The sequence below is a fragment of the Phyllostomus discolor genome, chromosome 6 (assembly GCF_004126475.2).
Source record: "Phyllostomus discolor isolate MPI-MPIP mPhyDis1 chromosome 6, mPhyDis1.pri.v3, whole genome shotgun sequence".
Lineage (NCBI taxonomy): Eukaryota > Metazoa > Chordata > Mammalia > Chiroptera > Phyllostomidae > Phyllostomus > Phyllostomus discolor.
Window position 1 is genome coordinate 18,039,302 of NC_040908.2, and position 26,776 is coordinate 18,066,077.

Genomic DNA, 26,776 nt, shown 5'->3' on the forward strand with positions numbered 1-26,776 from the left:
CAAAAAACTGTATGATGATACTATTATTCTGATTATATTAATGAGAGAAAAAGCACAAGAGATTAAATAACTTGTCCATCATAAAGCTTGTAGTGGTACAGTCAGTATCCTCTGTCTATTAATGAGATCGAGTGAGAACATACAAATGGAGTACCTAACAAAATGTCTGGCACATAAAATGCCTAACATTTATGGAATACTTATTACATGCCAAACATTAATGTAGGATCTTTACACATTTTTACTCATTTAATTCTCATATTGTTTAATAAATGGTTGCTATTATTATTTTCATTACTCATTATTTATCAGGGTACCAACCTTAACTCAATAAAAGTCATAAAAGATATTGCTGTGAGAAGGAACTCCGCAAACTCCAACTTTAGCTCTTCTTAGAAAAATGTTAACATGTGCTTAAAAAATGTGCTTTGAATATTAGCACTGTAAACTAAATCAAAATTAACTGGCTTCCTACCATACACAGGCACATCATTAATAATGTATTTGTCATCTCTCAGTTCTAAAAAGCCCCCTAATATTCAAAGACAAAATACGCAAAGATTTTTATTACAAAAAAATCTACTCCTCTGGAAAAACTCTGATTGCTACTCCATATTGCACCGTATTATGGTTAATGCATATTTTTCATTATAATTTTAAAAGTATGTGGATTAAAGTAGATCTTCTTAATGTTTAAAATAGAACTCACTCATTTATACAAATTATTACTGAAATCACCAAGATTATCTAATATAAATATCCTTCTGCTTTAAGTCAGTTTTATTACCAAAAATAAATTTTAAAATTACTGCACTGAGAAAATAAAGTGGCCAATTTCCTTTACCCTTGAGTTAAAGTCATCGGATTCATGAAATTTACTGAATGTAATTTTGTCAGCTCAGCATATCATTGGGGTTTTGATTTACAGCTCAACCAGCAGACACTCATTCTTTATTAACAATTAACATATGAAATATTCTGGGTAAAGACCCTTAAAACTTACGGTGCAATAATGGCTCTAGCAGGTCTTTTTGTAGACTGTACTTGCGAAAGCCAACCTTCTAGCTGTGCATTCAGCTGCGGTCCTGTGAAAAGAGAAAGAGGGAAATTGGAGTCAGCAAAGCAATGTACTATGGATAACCGTACATGACACAAAACTCACATTAAACCTATTTGGGACTGAAATACCTTAACAGATGGTGGAATTATCAGTTTGGATGTTAACATTTGAAAATTAAGCAACTATACACAAGGACTCTAGCAAGCAATATAGTATGGCCAAGTACTGAATAAACTACACTTGCTTTTATCTATTTGTTCAATTCCTGGTCAGGGCACATGCCTGGGTTGTGGGTTTGGTTCTGAATCAGGGCACTTATGAGAGGCAACCAATCGATGTTCTTCTCTCACACTGCTGTTTCTCTCTTTCTCCCTCCATTCTCCTCTCTCTAAAATTAAATAAATAAAATCTTTTTTTAAATGATTCATGTTGATATACAGAGTTGCAATTCATTCATTTTCGATGCTGTGCAGGAGTGTCCAACCCGTGGGCCCCATGCTATGAATGCAGCCCAACATAAAACCATAAATTTACTTAAAACCTTATTTTTTTGCTCATCAGTTTTCATTAGTGTTTATGTGTTAATGTGTGGCCCAAGACAACTCTTCTTCCAGTGTGGCCCAGAGACATCAAAAGGTTGGACATCCCTGCAAGTATTGTAATGTATGAATATACCCAAGTTCATTCATCCTCTGTTCACAGACATTTTGGCTACTTCTGTTTCACTGTTAATAGACAATGCTACAAACCTCTCGTAAACATGTGTTAAGAGTTTCCATGGGACTTATCTAGAAGTAAAAGTAGTGGATCATATCTTCAACTCTTAGTACGACATTGCTAAATTGCCCACTAAAGCAGTTGGAACAATTTACCCATCAGTATAAGGGCAAAACAGAATTAAGAAATTTAATTCTCCCTGTTAAAACTAAGGGAAAAGAAACCCAACACACTTTTCTTAAGAGCATTTTCTTTAGAAAACTTGTAATTGTACGATCTTTCTCTGCACCTTTGAAATGTACATAAATATTTTTAAAAGCTAAATAAGCTTCTAACCAGCACCCAGGGCTGACTTTCTCAAAGACCTGGTAGCCATCTCTTTGAAAATATGATCAAGGAAGACAGCTTCCCTTTCTGCCAGTTTCTGAGGAAGGACAGGAGCCCAATCTGAGTCGGCTGCCTAGCCACACAGGTAATTTCAAATACCTACTGCTATAAGTGCTTCTTTTTCCTTTGGATAAAGCCAATTAATTAAAGACAACACACACGTGTGACAAATGTTGCCATCAAGTCTTCTCACTTGAGCACTATCATAGTTTACCTTGGGAGCACACAATTGGTTGTATCTATGTACCTCCAAAACAGGAGAACTCTCTTTAGATCTTTGCAATCTCTTAGCAGATTACTTGTGATGTGAATAGCATTCTACATTAATGCTTATTCAAAAATAAAACTGTTGACTTCCGGCCAAGATGGAGGTGTAGGTAGACACGCTGTGCCTCCTCGCACAACCAAAATTAAGGACAACAAAGACCAGGACAGAAAATTGAACTGTATGGAAGTCCCAACGACCATTTATCCAGACCAGTAAGAGGGGCAGAGTCGGTGGCTGGCGGAGAGGGGTCGAGGCAGGAAAAAGCAGTGGCTGGCAGACCCAGGCATGGGAAGGCAACAAGCAGACCCAGTAAGGCACGCAAGGCAGCTGGCTGTCTGCAGTCACACATTCTCGGGCAGATAAACCAGGTGAAAATGGCCAGCGAGACAGACCGCACAGCCCAGGGCCCCAGCACCAGGAAATAAAGCCTAAAAGCACTGATTGAAAACACTTGTGGAGGTTGAGGTGCCGGGAGAGACTCCCAGACTCACAGGAGAGTTTGTTGGAGAGACCCACAGGGTCCTAGAACGTGCACAAGCCCACCCACCCAGGAACTGGTACCAGAAGGGCCCAATTTGCTTGCGGGAAGGGGCAGAGGGGACTGAAATCCGACAGAGAACAGAGCCAAGTGCCACTGTTCCCTCTCTGACCCTGCCCCCACATACAGCGCTACAACCCAGCAACTGGGTTGCCCTGCCTAGGTGAATACCTAAGGCTCTGCCCCTCACTACATAACAGGTGTGACCAGCCCCTGCCCCTAAAAATTGGCTCAAACGGAAGAACAAATCAAAGACCCAGAGCCAATACTTTTAAGTGACCAAGAGATAACCATATGTTTGCAAATTAGATGAAAAAATGAAGAATACACTAAGTGAAATTAAGAAAAATGCACAGGGAACCAATAGTGATGGGCAGAAAACTGGGACTCAACTCAATGGAGTGGACCAGAAGGAAGAAAAAAACAACCAATCAGAAAAGAATGAAGAAATAAGAATTCAAAAATATGAGGAGAGGCTTAGGAACCTCCAGGACATCTTGAAACATTCCAACATCTGAATTATAGGGGTACCAGAAGGAGAAGGAGGAAGAGCAACAAATGGAAAAGTTATTTGAACAAATAATAAAGGAGAACTTCCCCATTCTGGCAAAGGAAATAGACTTCCAGGAAGTCCAGGAAGCTCAGAAAGTCCCAAAGAAGTTGGACCCAAGGAGGAACACACCAAGGCACATCATAATTACATTAGCCAAGGTAAAAATGAAGGAGAGAATCCTAGAAGCAGCAAAGGATAAGGGGACAGTCACCTACAAAGGAGTTCCCTTCAGACTGTCAGCTGATTTCTCAAAAGACACCTTACAGGCAAAAAGGGGCTGGAAAGAAGTATTCCAAGTCATGAAAGGCAAAGATCTACATCCAAGATGACTCTATCCAGCAAAGCTTTCATTTAGAATGGAAGGGCAGATAAAGTGCTTCTCAGATAAAGTCAAGTTAAAGAAGTTCATCATCACCAAGCCCTTATTTTATGAAATGTTAAAGGAACTTATCTAGGAAAAAGAAAATAAAAAACATGTATAGTGAAATGACAGCAAACTCACAATGATTAACAACCACACCTAAAACAAAAACAAAAAAACTAAGCAAACAAGTAGAACAGGAACAGAACCACAGAAATGGAGATTACATGGATGGTTAGCAACAGGGGAGTGGGAGGAGGAGAGAGGGGGGAAAGATATGGAGAATAAGTAGCATAGATGTTAGGTAGAAAATAGACAGGGGGAGGGCAAGAATAGTATGGGAAATGTAGAAGCTAAAGGACTTGTGACACATGGACATGAACTAAAGGGGGGGAATGTGGGTGGAAGGGGGTGTGCAGGGTGGAGGGGAGGAAAGGGGGAAATGGGACAACTGTAATAGCATAATCAATAAAATATATTTAAAAAATAAATATAAAATAAAATTTTTTTCTTCTACCTTTAAAGAGAGGTTTTCTGAGACGGCAGGAGGTTTTCAGTTAAATTTTATTTCTACAACATCAGTATTAGTTAAAAATTCCCATTTCCCTATATCCTTATCAATGTTAGATACTCTCAGAATTTTTAATTTTTGCCAATTTGATAGGATAAGAAATGGCATACCTTTGATTCTTCTAATTTGTATTTCACAAATATCCATTGAGATTAATTGTGTGCTGGTTTGGAAATTATTTGGTATATATTTAGGACTTTACTCATAAAGAAGTCAAGCTTATAACACCCAACTATAAATTGTCAAAGTACAAAAAAAGTCTGATTCAGAATTAAACAATGTAGTTTATTTTTAAAACTTAAATTTAAGAACAATTACCAAAAATCTGTATGAAATAATCTCATTATTAAATCAAGGAAAAATAGTAAACTAAAATTTTAGCTGCCTAATAAATTTCCTATTAACTTAAAGTATATATGGTAAATATGTAAATATTTCCATATTACAAGAAGTTTGCAAAGCAGAAATTTAAAAACCCTGTAAGAGCAAAAAAAGTATCTCCCAAATAGGATGGATGCAAAGAGGCCTACTCTAAGGCACATAATAAAAATGGCAAAGGTTAAAGATAAAGAGAGCATCTTAAAGCAGCAAGAGAAAAGCAGTCAGTGAGTTCCCATAAGACTGTCAGCTGATTTCACAAAAGAAATTTTGCAGGCTAGAAGGGACTGTCAAGAAATATTCAAAGTCATGAAAAGTAGGGACTTATAGCCAAGGTTGCTCTACCCAGCAAAGAGATCATTTAGAAATGAAGGGTAGATAAAGAGCTTCCCAGGCAAGAAAAAACTAAAGGAGTTTATCATCACCAAACCATTATTATACGAAATGTTAAAGGGACTTAAAAAGAAAAAGAAGATCAAAACTACAAATAATAAAATTGCAATAAAGACATATCTATCAACAATTGAACCTAAAAATACAAACTAACCAAACAAGAAGAACAGGGACAGAATCAAGGCTAAAGAGAATGGTTGATGGCTGCCAAATGGAGATGGGAGGGGGTTGTGGGGGAATGCATGAGGAGGTAAGGGGATTAACAAGTACAAGTAGGTAATTACAGAATAGCCATGGGGATGTAAAGTACTATACAGGAAATGAAGTAGCCAAAGAATTTATATGCGTGACCCATGGACATAAACAATAGTGTGGGAATTGCCTGAGGGAATGAGAGGTACTGGGTGCAGAGAGACAAAGGGGAAAATAAAGAAAAAAATTAGAATGGATTAACATTTAATAAATACTAAACAATAAAAAATTAAAATTTAAAGAAAAAGTAATACCCTATAAGAGCAAAGAAAATATCTCCCAATTCAGACACCCTACTGCCACCAACTTCACTGACTTTAAGCACTAAACCAAGCTTTCTTATCAGTCCTTCTGGAAAAGGACCAATTTCTACAGAAGAATCCTAAGGTTAAAGACAAATCCCAATCAATTTATTCTTATGGTTGCTTAATTATTGGTCTATAGACTGTCAAGTAAAAAAATGAATCTGAATTCTTCCACAGAGGCTGATATTTGGCAATGTTATCCTTAATACATGAAGATGATGTAGAATACATGCTTTGTTTTTCAAATACCATTGGACTTAAAGGTGCACTGATAAATGTAAAAAGTTAAACATTGTTAAATCCCAGCAAAACTACACTATGGTTGTGAGGGACAAATGGGCATTTACTCCTTTGGATAAAAGAGCAGAAGTAGGTTCCCAAAAGATCAATGCTAAGGTATTTCCTTAAGAAGTAGATAATGAACAATGTGCTGTTAGCAATTCACTAACACTTCTATTTGAATCTCACTTGAATCAAACAATATTTCACTAACAAGTTTATTCACATGGTAACAAAACCACAAAAATATTAAACACATACATACAAACACACACCTCCTTTTCAGGAATTCCTATGCAACTAATTAACAGAACCATTCTAAAATATGGTCATCAAGTAAGCCAAACTTTTTTTCCACACTGTTCTGGTTGGCCTGTTCCTCCCATCCATCCTTACCCCCTACCCCATCCCTCCCCCTCCAAAATTCAGTGCTCTTCTCAATCTGAACAAAAATCATGTGTTCAATACTCTTCTCAAATAATGTGCAATTAAATCACCTGAAGATCTTATTAAAATGCTAGTTCTGATTCTATAGGTCTGGAGTAGGGCCTGAGACCCTGTATTTCTAACATTTTCCCTAGGGAATAGTAATGTTTGCTGGCCTATGGACCACACTAGCAGGTCTAGGCCAATGGTTCCCAACAAAAAAAGAGGTCCTGGACCCCAAAGACTCCACAAATTTATATGCATGCCAAAACTTATCTATAAATAAAGTACATGTCTAGCTAAATGTAAGATCTATCAACTATAAAGAAATATATATAAATTTAAAATGAAATTTTTTAACCTTTTTAAAGCATATATTATCTCAATCAACTAATAATAAAGATCTAGTATCCCATAGGAAATTCTGTGCTTTCTGACATTAAGAAGGCTCCTAGAGGAAGGGCAAGGAGGACACGCGTAGAAAAGCCCAAGAACCATTACAGAACTATCACTTAACTTTCCTAGAATTGATCTAAACTGCGTTTCAATTACCTTACGGCTTTATTTTCTACTAGCTATTTACTAAACTATTACATCATAAAGTTAATCATGACCAATAATGTTTTAATGTCACAAATAACATTTGGTTGATTTTTTTAATTGAATAAATATTTATGGAACAGCTATTTATGTGCCAGAAACTGATGTGGATGCTGGAATTACAGCAATAAACAAGGCAAATGTGGTACCTGTCTTCATGGAGCTTATAATTGTCAATGTCTTAAATCCAATGACAACTGGATTGAATGATGAAAGATCAAAATTTCAGACACCAGGGCATGCTAGCAAGAAGATACATTTGGTTAGGGGAAGAGCCTTCCAGTGTTGCTCGAATTATTCCATGTATATAGGGCAAAGAATGACCAATCACCTCAACCTTTTTACCATTCTTCTTTAAGCAGTTATCTGCCTATTGGCACAATAAACTCAATTCCTAAGACTGGTTAAGATAAAGTAACAAAAGACAAAGCAAAAGCAAAAAATATAAATCCAAACAAAGGGACTAATAAGACTGTAAGAATCTAGTATTTTATTATTAACCATTCTGTGAAATATGTTCAAACCAAACTAAGAAATACACTCTGACCAGTGTTGAAAAATATACAAGCAATAAGATTAACGTGCTAGACTTCTTTTAACAGTGGCCCATGGATCTTCAAATTTCACAGGCCAATAAAATTTCAAAAGAAATCTGGATACAATATAGGGTTGCCTATTTTTTTTATTTTACCAAGAAAACATATCAACCATTTATCTATGATCAGCATGAATTTATAAAAGAAATATAATGCCAAAGAGTAGAAGAGCACAATTTTAAGATAATTTCAATCCCTTAAACTGAATATATTTCACCACATTCCATTGACTCCAAGATACTATCAACATTAAGGTGTATCATTATTTCCTGTACCACTAAAAAAGAAAACAAACTCCCAAGTGAACTAGAACATATGGTTTCTTACAACTCAGGATTTTTTTTTCTGTCTTTATTGGAAAAGCTCTTTAAGCTTATTTAGACATGATTGTTCATCTAACACTCTTGTGTTAATACAAAAACAAAATCAAAATAGCCCTGGCTGGTGTGGCTCAGTGGACTGAGTACCAACCTGAGAACCAAAGGGTCACTGGTTCAATTCCCCATCAGGGCACATGCCTAAGTTGTGGGCCAAGTCCCTAGTTGAAGGCATGCAATCTCTCCCTCCGCTCTCTCCCTCCGCTCCCTCCCTCTTCTTTCTCCCTCCCTTCCCCTCTCTCCAAAAGTAAATAAATAAAATCTTTTTTAAAAAATCAAAATAAATTCAAGGTATTCTTAAATTTTTCCTCATATTGACTGATAATCTGATATCTAAATTCCTTTTAACTCAGAATCATCAGTGATTTTTGTTTTTCCATATCATCACCATCTGTACCATTTAAAGGAACAGCGATGCAATATTTTTTTAAGATTTTATTTATTTTTAGAGAGAGGGGAAGGGACAGAGAAAGAGAGGGACAGAAACTCAATGTGTGGTTGCCTCTTGCACACACCCTATGGGGGACCTGGTCTGCAACCCAAGCATGTGTCCTGACCGGGAATCGAACCGGCAACCCTTTGCTTCACAGGCCTGTGCTCAATCCACTGAGCTACACAAGACAGGGCCAACATTTCTTTTAAAAGTGCTCCTCTATTGTCTCTGAGATACTCATCTAAGAACCTGACATACATTGTCGAAGTCTCGATGCCATCCCTTTCTTGATCCTACCAAAAGGTATCCCCAGAAGATGTAACTGATAAAAGGTTCAAGAAGATAACCCAGAGTTGGTGATCTCTTCCATAAATGGTGTGTTAACTGAACCTCAGTGGGTTGCACTTGTCTAGGAATAGCAGCAGGGTTAATAACTGAGTTCATAAATATGAGAGGGACCAAAAAAAACCTGAAATTATCTTCTGGAGGGTGGGCCCCTTGTACTATAGGCTTCCCCTGCTAGATGAGTGTTCCAGGAACCCATCTGCATCAGTGCACCAGCTGGCATTGCTGTGAGAGGCTGCATTCAGCTTCAGTGAATTTTTTTTGAAGACTCTTTCAATGCATTTGCCCATTTCATAATTGGTTATTTACAAACACACCTGTCCACATGGTGCTGTGTGTTCAGCAGCAGTTTTTGACTAAATACGGCATGACCTCCATGCCCCACCCTCACTATTTACCCAATCTCACCACCCCCATGACTTTTGTTTGTTTCCCCTGATGAAAAAAGTCCTCAAAGGGAAACATTTTGCCAATGTTGACGACATGAAACAAAAAAGGGAGAAGAACTCAAAGGCATCAAAATCAACGAGTTCAAAAACTGTTTTGAGCAGTGAAAAAAACCATCTCAATAGGTGTACTGCATCTAATGGAGAATACTTTGAAGGTAAATGAAGTTTAAACATGTAAGAATAAATACACAATTTTTTATAAATAAATTCCTGATTTGGGAGCGTTCCCTCCTCATATGTAGGTAGTGACTACTACTGCTATTTTAAAACTGACAAAGATTTTAATAGGCCATTGACTATAAAACAACTCATTTTCAGAAATGCTAAAATCAATTAACTATAGTAGTACTGTGAAAATCACATTACTAATCACATGTGAAAATCACATGCACTACAATGTTCTGATATGTATTTCAATGCAGAAGAGTGACTAATTCATCAAAGACCAGCATTTGGGAAACATTTTCTCACAAAAAAAAAATGTTTCTGAGAAGATTTACCAACTATGACAATCTTATTTAATTTTAAAAGTAAATCCGTAACATTTCAGCTGTTCTCCTGAAATACTTTCATTGACACCCTTCTATGACCACATACTTAGGATTTATTGCTATGCCATTTACAAAACTTACTCTCTTATTTTTAGATGCATCTCAAGGGATGCTGTTTGTTTTTATATATCTAGGATAGGGCTCCTCACACAGAAGAAAGTTATATGCCCTTGGGAACACAAGAATACAAAAACTGTCACACTGAATCTGACCCCAAACTCATGTAGAGCAGTACTGCATCAAACCAAAAAAAATTGCTGTAAAGAACACAGATTGTTCTCCTTGATATAAGCCTCAAAGCTTAGGCCAAATCCAAATATCTTGGATTCCTTACTATCCTCTAATTTATTTAAACATTGTAAGAATTTATCTGCATTTTTAGCTAAACTCTAGTTCAGAATACAATCCATAGGGACAATTAACCATCCAAATGAACAGTCTTCAATGCATAACAGCCAACTAACATAACTGGCCAACTGAAAAGCACTTACCACTATTCTGCTCACTCATATACAGCTCTCAAAATTTTTATATAGTTAATACCAAGTCCACTGGCATTTCACGCCTGAAAGTTCTGCAAATTTGGAGGACCATAAGGTACACCTTCCTCCAGGTCATTTACAAAATTGTAATCTGAAAATAGGTTTAGTATTAATCCCTTTAATAGTCTATTAATTTGGATTTTCTATTACCACTCCAATTACCTGTAAAGGAATTCCCTATCAAATGATAGCATTAAATCCCTTGATAGTGCCTGGTTATAGTTATCTAAACTTTTTTCAGATTAAGATAATGATTTTTATGTGCCATTTTTCATTATTAAAAAAATATGTTCAATACCAAAATTGGAGAGATACATATTAATGGAGAAAAACAATAACCCCACAATTATAGAAAACACCAAAATTGTATTTTCCAAATTTCCTTCCAGTCTTTAAAATGATATACAACTCTATAACCTGCTTTTATTTACATAATATTTTAGCATAAGCATTTCCCTATATTATGAAATCTTTAAAGACATTTTGTGGCTGAATAATATTTCTGTTTTTTTTAATCCTCACCCAAGGACATTTCTTTTTTCATTGCTTTTAGAGACAGAAGAAAGGAAGGGGAGAGAGAGAGAGAGGGAGAGAAACAATGAAATGAGCAAGAAACACTGACTGGCTGCCTTCTTGCACATACTCCAACCAGAGATCAAACCCGCAACCTGGGTATATGCCCTGACCAGAAATTGAACCCACAACCTTTTGGTCCATAGGACTACGCTCCAACCAGCTAAGCCACACCAGCCAGGGCTGAATAATATTTTTTTATGTGAATGGATCAGTGCTTCTTTAAACATTACTTCTATAAATAAGATGTTTAGACTGTCTCTAATTTTTTGTATTATTTAAACAGTTCCATAATATGTATCTCTATTTCTGTATTTAAAATTATTTCCTTTTGGGATTCTCAAAAATGGAATTATTATAGACATCATTATGAGTCTTTTTAAGATTTCAATATATATATTCAAAATCATACCCAAAATTACATCCCTTCATAATCCTGCCCAATGCATGACCATACACTCACTACCCACAATATTTTAAAAGATTAAGTAATTTAACCCATGCCCCCTTTTGATAAAAATTAAAACTTAATACCCTACCTTAATTATTGCTATATTTGACACTTCAAGATAAATTAAACATTCTATCTCTTTCGGGAAAGCAATTTTAATTTCCAAGAAAAATTTTTTTTATTTCTAAAGATATTTATTTTTTACACGACTGTTGATTTTCCTTGCCAGCCACAAATTATCCATTACTAATGTTTAGCAAACAACTACCATTACTGGCCTTCACTGACAAGTCACATTTAAACCAAGCCTGCTACGCTGCATTGTGCTGCTGTTTTAATTTACTCACAATCCTGAATATTTTTTATATACTTCTTCAATTAAATTTTTTTACTAATGGGGTATAATTTTTCATCCCTTTAAAAAACATACTTCTTTCTCCTGTAACAGTCAAAATGTGGTCTTTAGACCAGAATATTCTAATGTATTTATTTAAGAGAGTGATCCGTGTCTTACTTACCCCAGGGCTATTTCATCACATTCTCTGGGGATGGCAACCAGGAGTTTTTAACAAGCATCTAACAAGCTCTCCAGGTGATACACATTAAAATGTGAGGCCCGCTGCCCAAAAGAAGTTTATGTGCACATGCTATATGAATGAATAAATATATATGTGAATGAATGCAGCTAACAGGTTACTGGCTGGTTTATAACTGAGATCTTTCATTGTAATACAAAACGTTAGCAATACACAAACATGCGTTTTTACCCCCAAACTACTTTGAAGCCATAAGTGATCCACTGTTTTTTAAAATCACATAAATTTATTTTTAACAGTGTTTCCAGCTTCTCATTTCAATTAATGCCTTCCCAGCTTTTCCTTTCAATCCTGATGAAAGAGGAAAATGAACTCAGATTCATCAACACTAAGTGGTACAACCACCCACATTCTCTTTCTAATCTTCTGTCTCAGTCCAAAACTTCAGAAGAATTTAGTAGATGAACAATACAACATCCACAGTCATTACAAAACTCCCATGTTCCTATTTGTAACTTCAACTGAAGTGTCGAAAAGATGCATGTTTATACTCTAACATACGATCAAGTACTTTAGTGAGGGAAATACAAACCTGGATCATAAAAGGTAACCACCTAAAGTGGTCAAATGCTTAAAGTTGGGTCCACAATATTTCCTTAATGCATTTCTAACCAGGAATCTTTACTTTCTTCCAATTGCAGCTAGCATAGCTTTTTCCCCTTTGGGTTACAATCATCCAGTTGATGCTAGTGAATATGCACCATTTAGTACCAAATCCAAAACATAATCTGTGAAAAAAATAAAACAAGTCTGTCTTATTGAAAAGAGTCAGGACTAGGATAACACCTCCCACACAAGGTAACACTTCTCAGGAAATTGCTCAAAAATAAGTTTCTTGAGATAAAAAGTTAGAATTTTTATTCTTCATATACTTTCACCACAGAACAGACTTGTAGACATTACCATATTCTCAGCCTATTCTGTATAATTCAGATTTTCTTCTGTAAGAGTTCTCACTTACAGAGTTTGATCAAAAAAGTAGATCAGGCCCAGTAGACTACACCAAATGAAACATGTAATACAGCTGCATACATGTGAACTGATAAAACAAAGATCTAAAAAGTCTAAGCAACCACCAAAATAAAACTGGTTACATAAATTTTGGTAGATCCATAAAGTAGAATATTTGGCAACTGGAAAACAATGAGGCAAAATTTTATGACCCTCTATGGAAGACATCTTAATTGAGAAAGAAAAGAAAGCATGGTACACAACAGAAAGTACAATGGCTCGCCATTTTTGTGTGTACATATATATATATATATCACACGATTATATACTAGTTTGTTATTTGTGCAGAATATCTCTGGGTGAACTCAAAAGATGAACAGTGATTGCATCCTGACAAGGGAACTAGGAGTAGAGGGAAACTGTACTTTTCACTGTACACTTGTTTATATGTATCTTTTGCATTTTGCACTATGTACATGTACTACCGACCAAAAATTAAGTATAAAAAATATGGTGCAGTCACATAATATAATACCATGAAGTGATAAACTGTGATGCTGCAGGCATGCTTATCAACATGGAATAAAGCCTCTAAACACTAGATCCAACTAACAACAAACCACTGTTAGACCTAACACAATACTTAACATTAATAATCTAGGTTAACTCAGTAAAACCAAACAGCCGAGAATTGTTATTTGACCAATAATATACACATCAGAGTAATGGGATACATATGGACCAATATGACAAGATTTCCCTAGTAGCAAGGAGGGCCCTTTTTTACTTCATTCCCCTAAGAGCATGGCTATCACCAAATTTCTGGTAGGTAAAATCAGAGAATATACAAATAGGCTATAAAAGAATGATCTAGAAAAGACAGTAAATATCTTATTAATATTTTTTTATAATTCTCCAATGAACAAAATGTAAGTTTCAACAGTTTGCATTACTTGGGTTTATTTTTATTTTTCGGTTTGTCTTTGGTCTAGCAAGGACTTCAGTTATGCTTCACTCTGACTACTCCAACAATCATTTACCAGAGAATCTAGAGAAGTTAAATTGCTTTTTGAAGCAATTAACTATAATCTAATACAACTTTTGTTTTCGTATTTTTTGTGGTGGCATGTTTAAGGCCTGTTTCTTCTTTCACTAAGCACTAGTACTGCATGTGCCAGCTCATCCATCTAAACAATTACATTTCTGATTTTGCAACCACAAAATGCAAACAAAAAAAAAATCTCAGCAAGTTCTCCCTTGATAACTAGCCAAGAAAACACTCCTGATGCAGACTGAAAGTTGGGCCTGCCAGGTATCAGATATGCAGAAAAGAAAATGTAGTCGGGCATAGCAACTATCAACACAAAAGGCTTTTTCCAAGAAGTTCTGAGATTGATGGTTTAGGGCAGGGGTGTCAAACTCATTTTCACCAGGGGCCACATCAGTCTCATGGTTGCCTTCAAAGGGCCAAATATAATTTCAATTACTTAATAGTTAAGGAGTAGTTACATTTTTAGACCTAAAATTATTTCGGCTCTTTGAAGGCAACCGTGAGGCTGATGTGGCCCCCAGTAAAAATGAATTTGACACCCCTGTCTTAGACTATCAAATTTAAAACTAACAACCCCCCCAAAAAATCCCACAGACACACAAAAAAAGCCATCCAGTGTGAATGAATCAAAATTCTACCTATTTTTTTATCAGATCAGTAAAAAATACAGTTTTTGGTGTGCCGCAGAATTTTAGCAATTAGTTTATGTGTGCCATAAAATGAAAAAAGTAGAAAACTTTTTCACTGCCTTAGACAACTGTCACTGGCACCTTCTTTTGTACCAGTACCAATGATGGAATTAAAGACAGACCATGAAGTTTGTTTTAAGATGGGGGACTTCGACTTGGACACACTGAAAGTTTTAGGAGACAATAACACAACCAGGTAAAGATGTGTAGTTGGCAAGGAATAAGAGCCTTAAGTGCAGAAAAAGGGATCAAGGGCAGAAACAGATTTCAGAGTCATTTAATTAGGTGGTTAAAGACAAAAGGATGGATTAGAACCACATGAGTGTGTACGGATTGATGATGACAGCACAAATGTTAAAAACCTACGTCTTAGAATACAGACACTTGGGCATACAAGTAACAAGTTGAGCCAATGAGGGAGAAAAGGGGTGAGGCACAAGAGAAAGGGGCAAAATATTGGATAAGGAAAGCAAAGAGATTAGATCTTCAAGATTAACAGAATCTAATTCAATGCAATGAATGAGAACAAAGAAATGCTAATCAATATATCTAGTGATTATGAGAAATCAGTAACCTTAGAGTGATTAGTTTTCAGTGATTCATGGTAATAATTTAGTTTACAATTAGTTGCAGACACGATGAGATGCAAGAAAATGAAGAGCAAGTTATACCAGTCCAAGAACTGCAAGCAGCTAACACTGCCTCCTTTTTCATCTCTAAGTTGCCCAGTTTGAAGTCTCCAACACCTCAGACACATCAATGCACTCACTATAAAATATAATCTTAGGCATTAGCAACTATATTTTTATATCTCACAACAAAGAAAGCCATCTAGTAATATCACGATAAAGTCAACGTCATTCAGGCATGCTTTTGCAATTTTATCCAAATAGATAGCAGACAACCTCAATATAGAAGTGCATTTTTTGGAAGCTAAACAGTTTCTAAGATTTTCTCTACACATTCACACTAAAAATGTATTACAAGTTAACAATCCTGCAGCTAACACTACAGAGCTCAAGCCTGTATTTCATGTTATAAAGGAGAGTGGTAATTAAAAATACTAGCACTTGGTACTGGCAGCACAGCTTTCATCTAAGGACATCAAAGCAACTTTTAAACATCTATTAATTATGGCCTTTCTAAACTATCCTGTTTGCTACAGCAGAACACAAGCAAGAACATGATTACATTCTACCCTGATGACACAGAAAACATAATTTAAAACACCTGTGATTAATATTCAATGATTACAATAGATGGGGATATAACAACAGAAGTTACTTTGGATAACATACCTCAGAATGAAAAGTAAAATCTCAATTTGAACTTCAGTAACCATCACGCAGAAAAATTTAGAAAAGAACCAGACTAAATGCTCTTATTCTATTAATATTAAAGATTTGTTATATAAATACTATAAACAAAGGAACAAATGCAACAAAAGTATACCATCTTCAGCTATTTTGATATACTTGATGTTCAATTTAAAAAGGGGGTGATAATACAGAAGAAAAAACTGCAAACTAGGACAGGAAACAAATGGAATCTAGAGAGTGCCTACAATGTGACAACACAGTACTGAGTTCCTTAAAATGTTATTCTTGGTTAACTGTCACAGTAAACACATGATATAGTTATTATCTCCAGCTTACAAAGAAACAAAAAGGCAATATTTTCTCAAGTTCATACACCTAATAAATGGTAATGCCAAGATTTTGAGCCATGTTTGTCTCCCAACTGTGAGGCTGCCCTGCTACATAACACATTGCCTATTCTAAGAAGCAAGTGATCCACATTATGGTACTAGCTTTCCAACACACCTCAATTTCCTGTTTTGTAAAATGAAGAGGGCCAACTTAATGTCTGCAATTCTAGGTTACTGTCATGTACTTAAGAGGCAGAATTGTTTAGACTGATGTTTAAAGGGAAAATTATCAATCATTTGTATGCATTTCATTAGGTCTGCCTCTTATGCCACAAGTTTTCATTCTATGCTTTCCTCGGTGTTATATCAGAAAATAAGAAAGTCAACATAGGAATGACAGAGCAAACACCAAGAACCTCATTCCCAAAAGTAAGAAAAAAAACTAAAAAAATTAAATACTATATAAGACAATTTAATGACTCTTAAGAAATTACAACTTGGATTGTTGAACACACAATGCAATATACAGATGGTGTATTATAGAACTGTATACCTGGGACCTATGTAATTTGATTAACCAATGTCACCCCAATAAAAAATTTAAATTTTAATTAATTTTTAATTTAATTCAAAACATTTAATAATTACAATTAAATTTAAGAAATTATACCTTCCTTAATAAAAAAATCCTGAAACAAAGCCTTTTATGATAAGCTTTGAAAATTATGAATCTCAATGTATTTTAATCATTAAAAGGTTCATCAGAGGGCATTTTATTAATTGCCAACATTATTTAGAAGACTTAGATACTTTGATTTTAAGAGAGTTAAGATCAGCCCTGGTTGGGTGGCTCAGTTGGTTGGAGTGTTGTCCCATACACCAAAAGGTTGAGGGTTCAATTCTGGTCAGGATACATACCTAGGCTGTGGGTTCAATCCCCAGTTGAAGCATGTACAGGAGGCAACTGACCAATGTTTCTCTGTCACACTGATGCTTCCCCGCCTCCCCCAAATTAATAAACATATCCTCAGGAGAGGATTTTAGAAAATATGTACTTTAAAAAACAGAAAGTAAAAATCCAGGCTCCTTGGGAAAATGAATTCCACAGTGGGGGCAGGAGATGTAAAAGAAACCTGGAACATCTTATATACCAAATACGTCAACATTAACTTAATACGTCACATTAACTGAATCAAATGGTGACAAAAATTCTGTAAAGGTTATTCTGGGTGTATCTATGAGGGTGTTTCTGGAAGAGATTAACATTTAAATCTGTACACTGAGGAAAGCAGATTGCCCTTCCTGATATGGGTGAGCCCCATCCAATCAGCTGAAGGCCTGAATAAAACAAAAAGATTGACCCTCCCGCCTCACAGCCTTTAAGCTGGGACACTGGCTTTCAGGTCAAAAGGACTCAAGAGTCAGCTTAAAGGGTCACCCACCGGCTAAATACGGAACAACCTGAGTCTCTTTCAAACCTGTACGTTCACAATGACACTTCAAAAAAAAATTTTACCTATGGTTACCACTGGATAATGTTAGGGAACCAACTCATTATTTTGATAACTGGTAAATAAAGGAAAATAATCAAGCATTACTTGTCCTACTTTTTCTATATGAACTACTTCACTTAAACTAATAATTGAGGACAGGAAGTATTCATTAAGTTAACTATTATAGATAATAAATGAAGGTAAAATGATAAAAAAAAAATCACCACTTCGTAAGCCCTACTAAATGTATAGCTCTAAACAATGACCATGAATGGCTACGAATTTGAGCAAACTGACAACCAGGAATTCCCTACTTCCAGATAAAAATACAAGAAGTCTAGAACTTCCAAGTCAAGATGGAGGCATAGGTAGACACAACTATGCCTCCTTGCACAACTAAAAGAAGGACAATAACAAATTTAAAAACAAAAAACAACCAAAACTGACAGAAAATTGAACTGTGTGGAAGTCCAACAACCAAGGAGTTAAAGAACACACATTCATCCAGACCAGTAGGAGGGGCAGAGAGGATGGGACAAGGCAGCAGCTGGAGGACCCTATGAGGCAGCGGTCCCACATTCGTGAGCAGATAAACCAGGAGGAAAAACTGGGGAGCAAAAAAAAAAAAAAAAACCAGACCAGGCAACCCAGGGCTCCAGCGCAGGGAAATAAAGCCTCAAGCCTCTGAATGAACACACCTGTGGGGGTTGAGGTGGCAGCAGGAGAAACTCCCAGCTTCACAGTAAGTTCACTGGAGAAACCCACAGGGTCCTAGAACATACACAAACCCACCCACCCAGGAATCAGCACCAGAAGGGCCCACTTTGATTATGGGTAGCAAGGGAAGTGACTGAAGTCCCGCAGAGAGTGGAGCAAGAGGCACTGTTCCCTCTTGGACCCCTCCCCCACATACAGCCATCACGACACAGTGATGTTGGTTGCCCCACCCTGGCAAACACTTAATGCTCCGCACCTTACTATGTAACAGGCAAGCTCAGACAAAAAAAACATGGCCTGAATAAAAGAACAGAGCAAAGCTTCAGAAAACATACAACTAAGTGACAAAGAGATAGACAAACTATCAGATACACAGTTCAAAGCACTGGTGATCAGGATGCTCACAGAAATGGTTGAGTATGGTCACAAAATAGAGAAAAAAGTGAGGCTATGAAAAGTGAAATAAACAAAAATGTACAGGGAACCAACAGTGAAGGGAAGGAAACCAGAACTCAAACCAAGGATTTGTAGAAGGAAGAAATAAACATTCAACCAGAGCAACATGAAGAAACAAGAATTCAAAAAATGAGGAGAGGGTGAGGAACCTTCAGGACATCTGTAAATGTTCCAACGACCGAATTATAGGGGTGCCGGAAAGAGAGGAGGAAGAGCAAGAAAAAAACTGAAAACTTATTTGAAAACATAATGAAGAGAGAACTCCCCCAATCTGGCAAAGGAAATAGACTTTCAGGAAGTGCAGGAAGCTCAGAGAGTCCCCAAAAAGTTGGACCCAAGGAGGAACACACCAAGACACATCAAAATTACATTAGCCAAGGTAAAAATAAAGGAGAGAATCCTAGAAGCAGCAAGAGATAAGGGGACAGTCACCTACAAAGGAATTCCCATCAGACTGTCAGCTGATTTCTCAAAAGACATCTTGCAGGCAAGAGGGGGCTAGAAAGAAGTATTCAAAGTCATGAAAACCAAGGACCTACATCCAAGATCACTCTAGCCAGCAAAGCTATCATTTGGTATGGAAGGGCAGATAAAGTGCTTCTCAGATAAGGTCAAGTTAAAGGAGTTCATCATCACCCAGCCCTTATTATATGAAACGTCAGAGACTTATCTAAGAAAAAGAAGGTCAAAACTATGAACAGTAAAATGATAACAAACTCACAACTATCAACAACTGAACCTAGAAACAAAGAAAACAAAAACAAACCTAAGCAAACAACTAGAACAGGAACAGAATCACAGAATTGGAAATCACATGGAAGGTTACAGCAGGGAAGGGAGGGGGGAATGGGGGAAAAGGTACAGGGAATAAGTAGCATAAATGGTAGGTAGAAAATAGACAGGGGGAGGTTAAGAATAGTACAGGAAATGGAGAAGCCAAAGAATTTATATGTACAACCCGTGGACATGAACTAGTAAGGGGTGGGGGGAAATACAGGTGGGAATAGGATGTGTGGGGATCGGAGGAGGGTGAAGGGGTAAAAATGGGACAACTGTAATAGTATAATCAATAAGATATATTTTTAAAAAATACAAAAAGTCTAAATCTGATCAAGTCTCTAAATCTAGGATGTTCAGTACTGGAATCACTAGTCACATGTGGGCAATTGCAATGTAACCAATCCCAATTGACATGTGATATAAGCATAAGATACCAGAGTTATAATATTTAGTACAAAAATGTTAAATATATCAATAAATATATTGGTTACATGTTGAAATGATAAATTTCAGGCATAATGTATTAAATAAAATACATTAAAATCTATTTCAACTGTTTTAGTTTTTTTAAACTGAATACCAGAAAAATTACAAATAACCAATGTGTGGCTCAAATTTATCATTTTTATTTTATTTATATTGGACAGGCTGCTATTAGTATATTTATAAATTTTTACAAACTAGGAACAGAAAAACATATTGACCACCACCACAGAGATCCAAACAAAATCTAAGCACCAAAATCCAGGCTATGGAAATCACTAAAAATAAAAATGCCCAGTTTCTTCAACAACAAAAAAATGACATAGAAATGGAAAAGAAAGTGAGACAGAGGTGGAATGTGGAGATTTAAAGAGTTAACATCAGCCCTGGCTGGTGTAGCTCACTGGATTGAACGCAGGCTGCGAACCAAAGCACTGCAGGTTCGATTCCCAGTCAGGGCACATACCTGGGTTGCAGGCCACGGCCCCCAGCAACTGCACGTTGATGTTTCTCTCTCTCTCTTTCTCCCTCCCTTCCCTCTCTAAAAATAAGTAAATAAAATATTTTTTTAATAAATAAATAAATAAACAAAATAAAGAGTTAACATCAGGAAGAGGACAAAGATATCCCTTCTCTCAGCACTGCTTTCAATATGGTGCTTGAAATCCTAAGTAATACAATAAGATAAGAAAAGAACAGATATACAGATTAGCAAGGAAAAATAAAAATTGTTCTTCTAAGCAAATGATATGATTATCTATGTAGAAAATCCCAAAGAACTGACTAAAACCCCCCTCCTAAAATTACTAAGCAATTATAGCAATTTTGCAAGACACAAAGTTAAAATACAAAAGTCAATCACTTTTCTATATACGAGCAATTAATAAGTAGAATTTGAAACTAAAACACAATACCATTTATATTAGTATACAAAAAATGAAATATTTAGGTATAAACCTAACAAAGTATATATAAAATCTATGAGAAAAACTACAAAACTCTGATGAATGGATTCAAAGAACTAAATAAATGGAGAGATATTTATTCCACATTCACAGATAGAAAGACTAAAAGGTTTTTGCACAGGAAAGGAAACCATCAACAAACAAAAAGACAACCTACTGAACAAAAGAAGATATTTGACCATGATACATCAACCAGAGATTAATATCCAAAATTAATGAAGATCTCATACAACTCAACACACACAAAAACAAACAATCCAATTAAAATATGGGCAGGGGACCTGAACAGACACTTCTCCAAAGAGGACATACAGACATATGAAAAAGATGCTCTATATCACTAATTAACAGAGAAGTGCAAATTAAAACCACAATGACATCACCTCGCACCTATCAGAATGGCTATCCAATAAATCAACAAATAAATGTTGGCAAGGATGTGGGGAAAAAAAAGGAACCCTCATGCACTGTTGGAAGGAATTCATATTGGTGCAGCCACTGTGGAAAACAGTATGGAGTGTCCGCCAGTGGTTGTCTCTGGGTGTCAAATTATGGGTACATACGTCTTTTGGCCATCTCTATACATTCTAATTTTTTCTACAGTAACCAAGTAATTTTATGATGGGGGGAAAGTTTTATATAAATATAGGATAATACAAGACTTCCATTCTATAAAGGAAGATGAAAACAAAAATGAGTATTAGATTATAAATGACATAATTTCACTAAATGAAATTGCTATGTAAGATATGTTAATAGGTCCCAATCATTTGGCAGTAAATCAATAACAAGTACTTTTAATAGAAATATAATTTGGGACTTCCGGCAAGATGGAGGAATAGGTGGACGCACCATACCTCCTCTCACAACCAAGATTAGAACAACAATAATTTACAGACAGAATAACACTCAGAACTGACAGAGGATTTATCTGAATGGAAGTCGGACAGCCAAGAAGTTGAAGTAGACCCGTACATCCAGACTGGTAGGAGAAGACGAGCTGGGCGGGCTCGGGTCCACGGCGCGCGGAGGTCGGGGAAAACTTGGTGCGAACTCAGCGCGACAGCCATCCGGGGGCGCAAGACCGCAGTGGGGGTCCCTGAGTACGCAAGCTGCGGCAGGCAGACCCAGTGAGGCGGCGATTGTGGACCAGGTCAGAACTCGCAGCCCAGGATCCCAGAGAAGGGACTGAGATCCCAGGAGAACGGAACTACCGCCATTGTTTCCTCCCATCCCCGCCCCCACATATAACATCACACTCTAGTGACTGGGGTGCCCAGCCCCGGTGAACACCTAAGGCTCCGCCCCCCACCGTAACAAGAACGACCAGACCGGGAAAAAAGGGGGAAAAAAAAGGAGAGACAGGGAGAGACATGTTTCCAACAGAACAGATCAGTCCCCAGGACTCATCCTTTTGAGCGACCAAGAAATAGCCAATTTATCAGATGCACAGTTCAAAACACTGGTGATAAGAAAGCTCACGGAATTGGTTGACTTTGGGTGCAATTTAAATGAAAGGATGCAGGTTACCATAAAAGAGATGCAGGAAGATACACGGAGGAGAGCCAATAGTGAAGGGAAGGAAACTGAGTCTCAAAACAATACAGTGGAGCAGAAGGAAGATAGAATCAACCAAGCAGGAAAGCATGATGAAATAAGAATTCAAAAAAACGAGGAGAAGCTTAAGAGCATCCAGGACATCTTTAAACGTTCCAACATCCGAATTATAGGGGTACCAGAAGGGGAAGGGGAAAAGCAACAAATTGAGCACGTATTTGAACAAATAGTCTTCCAAGAAATCCAAGAAGCTCAGAGAGCCCCAAAGAAGTTGGACCCAAGAAGAAACACACCAAGGCACATCATAATTATATTAGCCAAGGTAAAAACGAAGGAGAGAATCCTAGAAGCAGCAAGAGATAAGGGGACAGTCACCTACAAAGGAGTTCCCATCAGACTATCAGCTCATTTCTCAAAAGAAACCTTGCAGGCAAGAAGGGGCTGGAAAGAAATATTCCAAGTCATGAAAGACAAGGACCTACATCCCAGATTACTCTATCCAGCAAAGCTTTCATTTAGAATGGAAGGGCAGATCAAGTGCTTCTCAGGTAAGGTCAAGTTCAAAAGAGTTCATTATCACCAAGCCCTTATTTTATGAAATGCTAAAGGGACTTATCTAAGAAAAGAAGATAAAGAAAAGACATGTATAGTAAAAGGACAGCAAACTCACAATTATGAACAACCACACCTAAAGCAAAACCAAAAGAAACTAAGCAAACAACTAGAACAGGAACAGAACCACAGAAATGGAGGTCACATGGAGGGTTAGCAACAGGGGGATGGGAGGAGGAGAGAGGGGGAAAAAGTATAGAGAATAAGTAGCACAGAATGTAGGTTGAAAATAGATAGGGGGAGGGCAAGAATAGTATGGGAAATGTAGAAGCTAAAGAACTCATAAGTATGACACATGGACATGAACTAAAGGGGGGGAATGTGGGTGTGAGAGGGGGTACAGGGTGGAGGGGAGAGAAGGGGGAAATGGGACAACTGTAATAGCATAAAATAAAATATATTAAAAAATTAAAAAGAAAAGAAATATAATTCATTAATGAAACAATTGATTTCTTTAATGTGTGTTACTGTCTAGCTGAAGGTTTTTAAATTTTGTTTTGCTGTTTACATAGTAAAAGTTCCAAAATAGTTACTATGAAATTAATGTTCTGATCTCTATTCTCATATATTATCTTGACAAGCCCTCTGAGGAATTAACCAGGATATTTAGACAATAAGAATCAAAACACACAAGTGTCAACCAGAAGTCAGAAATTTTACCTGTGTGTCTTGATCTGTGGCTCAAGAGCCTCACATAAGAGAATTAGTGATGTGCTTAATAAAAACTGAGATTCCCAAAAGCCTAACCCAAAAAGACTGAATCAGATTATATATGAAAGTATCAAGCCAGGACCTGGCTAAAAGCACTTGCAAGATTATTTTATTTCTTCCTATAGACCTTAAATATCATCCACCAGCCAAACCGTGACACCATCACATATCATTTAAACAGTACCGGGTATCTCATCTTGTGAAGTAATTCTGGTTATCTGAGTCTGTCTCACTTGGCAATAGGATGCATCTACACTTGAGTTTCTGGCTTCAACTACCACCAAGGGTTCCAGGGCTGCATACATCCAGGCTGGGCTGACTGCAAATAGCTTCTACTCTGGCATCACCAACTCTACTCAGGAGCTCTCAAGCCGATCTCCTGACCTGGAAGTCTCTGAATCTTGCACTGCCTACAGTATTACCCTAACAGTATTAGCAGACATCCATCTCCTGGCAGCAAACAGCCTCTGTTCTATTAAGTGACCAAACTGCAGAGCAGCAATTTTCAACTGATGTGCCACAAGAGGCACACAAGCATACCACAAGAATTTTTAAAACATGTAATATCTGACTATTTAGTCAGGGGCACTGACCTCTTTTCCCTTAGATTATCAAATTAAAAAATGACACAGCCACCTGGCCAGGTAGCTCAGTTGGTTGGAGTGTCATCCCATGCACCAAAAGGTTGCGGGTTCAATCCCCAGTCAGGACACGTACCTAGGCTGTGGGTTTGATCCTCAGTCTGTGTGCAAGCAGGGAAGGAACTGATAAATGTTTCACATATCGATGTGTCTGTCTCTCCCTCCCTCCCTCCCTCCCTCCCCCTTCCTTTCTTTCCAAAAACCAATGAAAACATACCCTCAGGTGAGGATTAAAAAAAAAATTTGTGTGGCACACAGGTTGAAAATCCGCGGCTTTAACTAGACAAAGCTGGGGTTTCAGGAAAATTCTCATCTCCAGATCTGTGAGACAGAGATAGGATTCAGCAGACAATGTATATTGTAATACAGCTGCTACTGGACCCAGTCAAGTAAAAGCCTACGCTCCTCCTAAACCCACACCCTACCACCTAGACACATAGGACACACCACCCAGTTCTCTAGAGTACTTAGCTTACACATCCTTTAGTGAGTATCTAGAAAAGGCAGAAGTATCCTATTTCATTTCTCCCCCACCTCTCCATGTGGGCTCCGCACTAAAAAAACAAAGTGTCTTTGCCTAGAAACAAAGTATCTCTAGAGAATGAAAAGGAGAGAAAGTTCACTGCAATAATCAGCAGAGAAAGGAGTCTATGCTCTCAAACATATTTAAATGTGGTAAAAACTAAAATGCTGGAAAGTCAAAATATATAAAATATAATGATTTCATATTAAGTCATTAACAAGCCACATTTCTAAAAATTACTAAAAATATATACTCATATGTTAAAAGTATAAAGAGAAAAACAAAAAAGAATCCACAATGTCCAGGGAGGCAGAGTATATATACAAACCACTTTCTCTTCAGGCCCATAAAGTGTAAACAAGGTAGATTTAACATCCAGGGTCTTAATATAGCTAATTTCAACTACTTTTACTGAAATCAGTGTTCCTCAACTAAACATTGAAGAGCGGGCATATAAAGTTGCAAAAGAGGAAGCAAATTCTCAGTTTAAATTTTTTATTTTTTAAAAAATTATAGATTGTTCTATTAGGGTTGTCTCAATTTTATCCCCTTTACCCTCCTCCACACAGCAACACCTACACCCTCAGGGAATCCCCACACCATTGTTCATGTCCATTGGTCATATCCATTGGTCATGAGCAAAGATCTCTGGCTACTCCATTTCCTATACTGCACTTTACCTACCCATGGTTATCTGTAACTACCTATTTGTACTTCTTAATCCCATAGCCTCTGCACTCATTCCCCTCATGTCCCTTCCCATCTGGCAACCATCGAAGTGCACTCCACTCTCCATAGCCATGATTCTGTTTCTGTTTTTCTTTGTTTTTGTTGTTGTTGTTGTTCTATTACAGTTGTCCCAATTTTCCCCTGTTGCTCTCCTCTGCCCGGCCCACCTGTTCTTGTTTGCTTAGTGTTTTTACATGCAATTATTGATAGATATCTATTTATTGCCACTTTATTGCTCATACATTTAATCTCTTTCTTAAGTCCCTTTAACATTTAGTAATGGTTTGGTGATGATGAACTCCTTTAGTGTTTTCCTTGTCTGGGAAGCTCTTTATCTGCCCTTTGATTTTATTTATTTATTTATTTATTCCCCACCCACGCACCCACACATGCACATTTTGATTCTGTATGATAGCTTTTCTGGGTAGAGCACTTTTGGCTGTAGGTCCCTGCTTTTCATGACTTTGAATATTTCTTGCCAATCCCTCCTAGCCTGCAAAGTTTCTTTTGAGAAATCAGCTGACAGTCTTCTGGGAACTCCCCTGTAGGTAACTAACTGCTTTTCTCTTGCTGCTTTTAAGATTCTCTCTTTATCTCTAACCTCTGGCATTTTAATTATGCTGTGTCTTGAAGTGGGCCTCTTTCCATCCATTTTATTTGGGATTCTCTGTGCTTCCTGAATTTGCATATCTATTTCTTTCATAAAATTAAGGAAGTTTTCTTTCTTTAATTTTTTCAAGTGGAATTTCAATTTCTTGCTCTTTCTCTT

At 36.9% G+C, this 26,776-nt stretch overlaps 1 protein-coding gene across 4 annotated transcripts in view; it reads right to left on the bottom strand.

The window, feature by feature from the left end:
- The window catches only part of LOC114499315 (protein MEMO1), a 110,792-nt gene that overhangs the window by 66,350 nt on the left and 17,666 nt on the right, over positions 1-26,776 (bottom strand). For all 4 annotated transcript variants that reach the window (XM_036027806.1, XM_028515387.2, XM_036027807.1 and 1 more), the window contains exon 2: positions 1,004-1,085. In XM_036027806.1, coding sequence (XP_035883699.1) covers positions 1,004-1,085 — 82 coding nt within the window. The remainder of the gene's footprint in view (positions 1-1,003; positions 1,086-26,776) is intronic.